Source organism: Microtus oregoni, unplaced genomic scaffold (genome assembly GCF_018167655.1).
Source record: "Microtus oregoni isolate MIOR12 unplaced genomic scaffold, Mior012 000005F_ref0000423, whole genome shotgun sequence".
NCBI lineage: Eukaryota > Metazoa > Chordata > Mammalia > Rodentia > Cricetidae > Microtus > Microtus oregoni.
Window position 1 is genome coordinate 1,374,491 of NW_024543064.1, and position 5,970 is coordinate 1,380,460.

The window sequence follows — 5,970 nt, forward strand, 5'->3', positions numbered from 1 at the left end:
CACACGAATACACATCATTAGCTTTTTTTTATTATTATTATTAATGTCTGTGGAATGTAATCCAGTATGTCACTCTTAGTCAGGAGAAGGGCATTACCTGTGTATAAATGCTGACTTGGGTAGAGATACCCAATTCTGCCTCGTGACAGAGCCTGGCTCCCCTGCCTGGGTGGGGTTCTTCTTGATATGACAAAATACTTGATCAAAGCAACTTAAGATTTACTTGGGGGTGCTGGAGGGATGGCTCAGTGGCTAAGAGCACTGGCTGCTCTTCCAGAGGTTCTGAGTTCAATTCCCAGCAACCACATGGTGGCTCACAGCCATCTGTAATGATATCTGGTGCCCTCTTCTGGCCTGCAGGCATACATGGAGGCAGAATGTAGTATACATAATTAATAAATAAATAATTTTTTAAGAAAAGATTTATTCTGGCTCATGGCTGAAGTGCGGTCCATCGCGGCAGGGAAGGCACAGCAGCAAATGTTGCTGTAGCTCTGGTGGCCAGGTCAGAAGAGCATCCGTCCCCAGTAAGGAAGCAGCTCAATTTCTCCTTTTTCCCTTTTCATTCAGTGAGACCCCAGGCCACAGGACAGCACCACCCACATCCAAGGTGGGTCTTCCATTCTCAGTTAATCCCTGGAGACAGCTCCACAGACACAGCCTGAGGTCTGTCTGATAGGTGATTCTAAACCCAGTTAAGTCGGCAATGAGAGGAACCATGGTAGGGACCTGCTGCTGTCTGCACCACAGCGATCAGCATTATTCTCAGTGCCCACGAGCGAAACCAGAAGACGCCCGTGCTCGGATGTCCACACGAACACGTCCCAGCAGTCACATCACCACGCTACATCTCCTGCTGCTCACCACACCACGTCTTCTGTGCTTTCAGCCAGGCACTGAGCAAGGTGGCTATCCACATCCAGCTGGGCTAGCCTGTAAGAGGGAGGAAACAGTCACAAGGCCTCCCGAACTCGCTCTGTAGACCAGGCTGGCCTCGGACTCACAGAGATCCATCTGCCTCTGCCTCCCGAGTGCTGGGATTAAAGGTGTGTGCCAACACCGCCTGGCAACTCCACCTATTTCTGAACCACTGAGGAGAATCCTGGACTCTTCCATGGCTAGTCAGTTGGAGGAAATGGTCAGTAGGGTTGAGTTAGGCCTTGTTGCCTGAGAACTCTTCTTTACACCAGAGATTCTTGGTCCTACAGACTCCTACCCTAACCAATGTCTGAGAAGCTCCCACCTCATCTGTTGGATCACTCATCCTGGCCATGCCAAAAGCTAGACCCAAAGACTCTCTGGAGCTAGCAAGATAGCGACCGATGACCTGAGTTCAATCCCAGAACCCACACAATAAAAGAAAAGAATTCTCGCAGCAGCCAGCTCAGCTTGAATGTCTGAGGCTGGTGAGCTTACCCACAGGAGTCCCAAGTATCCTCTGGACATCCTGCTGGCCAACCTGATGCCCGTTACCTGCCGTCACGGCACCCCAGGCCTTGGCCTGCTCACCTCATCCTAGTCCACCCGGATCCATGCCAGAATGGAAACAGACCTCCCCTAAGATGAACAACAGAGAATGGACGGACAGCAAGGTCCCTCGCCTGAGTCCCAGTTCCCGTGACGTCCAGTGGCCCCCTAACTTGGCAGTCCCCGGCAAATGGTCTCTGAAGTCCCTGAGAGCCCCTCGGCCAATCTAACCAAGGTATTAGCACTTCCTCCCTCTGGCTTTCTCCAAGGAACGTCAAGGTTCCGTGTGCATCTCAGCCATCTGTTGGGAGTTCCCAGGCAGCATCCCTCAAGTGGGTTCTCAGGGATTCCTCCAGAGCTGTTTTCACAGCGGGGCTTCTGCTAACTCCCAGCCACAGCTGAGTCCTGGCTATGACTAACCAGCATGGATTCAGGGATGTCAGGCCCAGAATCGGAATATGAACAAACTATAGAGTCACAGCTATGAGCCAGGCGTGGTACACACCTGTCTTCCCAGCTACTCTGAAGGCTGAGCAAGAAGATTGCCTGGCCTCCCTGAAGGGCATCCCAGGCTCATTTGAGGGTGGGCAGCAATGGCTGCACAGACTGCCCTCAGGGGACAACAGGACAGCTCGTTCTGGGTCTAGCTGCTGACCCACCCAACGCCAGTCTGCCTCCTGGCCTGGGTCTTGCCCACTGTGACAACATCCTGCACAGGGGCAGAAATGAAAGAGGGCTCCTTCAAGAGCATGAGACATGAGTTCCCCCCAGGCAGCCCGACGATGTGGCTGCCACCTCCAGGAGTGAGGCTGGCCCAATACATCCTAGCTGCTGTACAGTTTGATGTAACAGCTTGTCATAGTCATTGCAGACTTGAGCCTGCCTTGTTGATACCCACTTTGGACAGCCACTTGAGAGGCGCCCAGTGGGCAGAGCTTCCCCCTTCAGTAGTCCTGTCTTCAGGAGTCTTAGCCTTGAAATGCAAAGACGGCACAGGTAAAAAGCCCTCCTGGAACGAGAGGGGCTGGGAACCCTGGCAAGATCACACGGGTTCTGCGAGAATGGATTTCCCAAAAGGGCTCCCAACCCCAGCTTCTGCCCCTGGTTCTCCTGATGGGTAAGAAGCATGGAGATGCCAACTTTGCAAACCGTTCACTGTCACATAAACAGGACCCACTCAGGGATAACCACAACCTGCCTCGAGCCAGCCCACACCCAACATCCCTTTGTCTGAGCTATGTGGTTATGGGTAGAGATACTTGTTGCTGAGGGTTGGGATTGGGGCCCCTCCCAAATTCATAAAGACTTGATTCTGATAAAAAGCCACAGTCTGGAGGCTGGGGAAACAGCTCCTTTGATAAAGTACCTGCTGGGCAAACATCATCCACATAAAAGGGCAAGCACTGGGGGTGGCAGCAGACAGGGGTGGGTCCCTCGAACTCATCTGGCCAGCCTAGCCAAAACAATGAGTCTAGGTTCAGTGAGAAACTGCCTCAAAGAATAAGGTGGGGCTGGGCAGTGGTAGCGCACACCTCTAATCCCAGCACTCATGAGGCAGAGGCAGGTGAATCTCTGTGAGTTCGAGGCCAATCTGGTCTACACAGCTAGTTCCAGGACAACTGGGGCTGTTACACAGAAAAACCCTGTCTCAAGAAACCAAAGACAGACAGACAGACAGATAGATAGAAAGAAAGAATAAAATTCAAAAGGGGACTGGAGAGATGGCTCAGCGGTTAAGAGCACTGGCTGTTCTTCCAGAGGTCCTGAGTTCAATTTCCAGCAACCACACAGTGGCTCACAACCATCCAGAATGAGGTCTGGTGCCCTCTTCTGGTCTGTAGGCATACCTGCAGGCAGAGCACTATACATAATAATATTTTTTTAAAAATTAAAAATAAAAAAATAAGGTTAAAAGTGATCAGGAAAAACACTTGACGTGGCCTCCATATACATGGGCACGTCTGCACACAAACCTACATGGACATATACATACATCACACAAACAGTAATAAGAACATTTTGGTTTGCTTTGTTTTTTTGAGAGAGGGCCTCTCTACATATCACTGGCTGTTCTGGAGCTCACTACGTAGACCAGGCTGACCTTAAACTCACAGACGTCTGTCTCCTGAGTGCTGGGATTAAAGACGTGGGCAACACTCACGGCTCAGGACAAATCCTTTTAAAGAATATTTGGCGGACCTGTTGGGCTCTGAACTAGGGTTCCACCTGCCTTATCTTCTGATAACCAAGCTAACTTTGTGGTTCACTTCTGGTTTTGTCAACTTAGCAGCGAACTTGGGAGAATCCATTTCCTTCCCAGGCTGTTTCTACGTCACACAGGGGATACAGGTACACCCAGCTAAATACCATCTAAAACACACTGCCTTGCGAGCCGGCAACAGTGGGCTCAAGTTCTGCAAGTTTCTGGGTCACTTTAAGTAACCAAAGCTAACCAAATGTGGTGGTACATTTTTGAAATCCCAGCATTTGGGAGGCAGAATAAAGAGCATCACCGAGAGTCCAAAAAAAAAAAAGGGGGGGGGGCTAGCAAAATGGCTCAGCAAGAAGAGGCACCTGTTGCCAAGCCTGAGTAGTAAATTCAGTTCCGAGGGTCACACGGTGAAACGTGAGGACAGACTTCAGCAAACTTTCCTCTGACCTCCACATGCATGTGCACCATGACACATACATGTAACTATTTTTAACTTAAATATTAGTTAAATAGGGCTGGAGAGATGGCTCAGTGGTTAAGAGCATTGCCTGCTCTTCCAAAGGTCCTGAGCTCAATTCCCAGCAACCATATGGTGGCTCACAACCATCTGTAATGAGGTCTGGTGCCCTCTTCTGGCCTGCAGGCATACAAGCAAACAGAATAATGTATACCTAATAAATAAATAAATATTTAAAAAAAATATTAAATAAACCTGGCGGTGGTGGCCCATACCTTTAATCCCAGCACTCTGGAGGCAGAGGCAGGCAGATCTCAGTGAGTTCGAGGCCAGCCTTGTCTACAGCCCTGAGCTCCAGGACAGCTGGGGCTACACAGAGAAATTCTATCTCAAAAAAAACAAAGAACAACAAAAAAATTAGTTAAATAAATAAAAAGAGCCACATCCAGGCACTCTCTCAGCCTCCCAAGCAGGAGGTTTTACCTCGGGCTAAATCTTAAGCCTAACGTCTGGGGTGGAACACTCACTTCGGGTCAAATGCTTTCTGGCACAATGGGCAGTTCAGCAACACGGGTGGACTCTGCACGGACACACACTCTTCCGTGCTGGGAGTCTGACGGGAATCTGGTGCAGAATATCCTTTCAGGGGTGGAGTGGGTGACCCCAGGGAGCCTCCAATCCCGCGGAACAACTCGTAGGAGTTTCCAGAACCACCAAGGGCAGGCGGAAAAGGCGTCCAGGAAAAAGTCTTGGATCCCACAGTGAAGACCTCAGGAGGCACTGTGGGCTCTGGGTCAGGCAGAGACTCCTGAAAAACAGAAGCCCATGAGGTCATAGCCGCCGCCACCATGACCTCCCAGGGCCTGGGAACCCTCTCCTACGACTTCCCTCAGTGCTTCTGGACACACCTGGCTGGGCAAAGCTGGCAGTGTTGGCAATGGCTCGACTTTCGGGGTCAAATGCACGTTCCCGCTCACAGTGCTACGCAGCAGGGCAGCCCATGGCTCTCTCTGACGGTCCTCCAAGAGAAACCAGGGCGGGCAGTTGGGGGCCCTGGGAAGCACAAGAAGTGTCAGCCAGGGAATCCCGAAAGGGAGGTCACGAGGGGCTCTACAGGGAGGGGTAGCAAGACTGGGGGAGGGGAGCGGAAGGAAACGACGGTGGAGTCATGGAGGGGGGCAGTCCGAAGTAAGGGATCAGGAGTGCAGTTCACGTTGGAGGCTAAGTGGGCTCTAGGGGCGATGGAGCCCGGGGCTGGCTCTCAGGGAGAGCCTCGAAAGGCGACGGGAAGAGGGGTGGAGGGGCTGTGTGTGCGTTGGGGGGGGGGGGGGGGGACCGCAGGGTTGGGCGGAAGAAGCGACCGCGCCCGGAGAAAGGCGGAGCGTTGCTGGAGGCAGGCCTCACAGTGGCGGGGTGCAAGTGTGCAAGGAACCCCGCACCTCGACGGGAAAGTCGCGGTATCCCCCCTTGTCTTCCCGCGGCCCCACCGCCTGCCCGAATCCCCAGCGTTCCCACCCTCTCCCTTCCATCCCGCCTCACCCGCCCCCTGCGGGCGGCCTGCGGCGGCTCAGCCTCCCCCGGAGCCTCTGCTCCTCCTCCATCCTTCTCCCAAGAGCGTCCGGCGGAAGTGAGACGTGCAACCCGACCCGCCCTCCGACCCGGACCAGCTCTCTTGGCCTCCAGACTCCCCCACTGCCCACTCTGCCGAGTGCCATCTCCCCTTTGTGGCACTTGAGAATTAAGGCGCCGGAATCCTAACCTTTTGGGGGGCGCTACGCTGCCGCCTTGAGGGAGGGGCGGGACGGTAGAGCTGCCCCCCCCCCCAGCTTGCAGG

The 5,970-nt window shown here is 53.0% G+C and overlaps 1 protein-coding gene across 1 annotated transcript; it reads right to left on the bottom strand.

Annotated features, from left to right (window-relative positions):
- LOC121448634 (Fanconi anemia core complex-associated protein 20-like) lies at positions 1–5,747 on the bottom strand. Its single transcript, XM_041652773.1, has 4 exons — positions 5,676–5,747; positions 5,045–5,189; positions 4,664–4,944; positions 1–933 (listed from the first exon to the last, which is right to left on the bottom strand). The coding sequence occupies exons 1-4, from the start codon at positions 5,735–5,737 to the stop codon at positions 861–863; spliced, it is 561 nt and encodes a 186-aa protein (XP_041508707.1). The 5' UTR covers positions 5,738–5,747; the 3' UTR covers positions 1–860.
- Positions 5,748–5,970: the final 223 nt, after the last annotated feature.

Coding starts and splice junctions, on each gene's coding strand:
- LOC121448634 (XM_041652773.1), bottom strand. CDS start 5,737: ATGGAGGAGGAGCAGAGGCTCCGGGGGAGGCTGAGCCGCCGCAGGCCG. Junction 5,190..5,675: donor AGGCCGCCCGCAGGGGGCGG/GTGAGGCGGGAT, acceptor TGTGCTTCCCAG/GGCCCCCAACTGCCCGCCCT. Junction 934..4,663: donor CAGAAAGCATTTGACCCGAA/GTGAGTGTTCCA, acceptor TCCCTCTTACAG/GCTAGCCCAGCTGGATGTGG.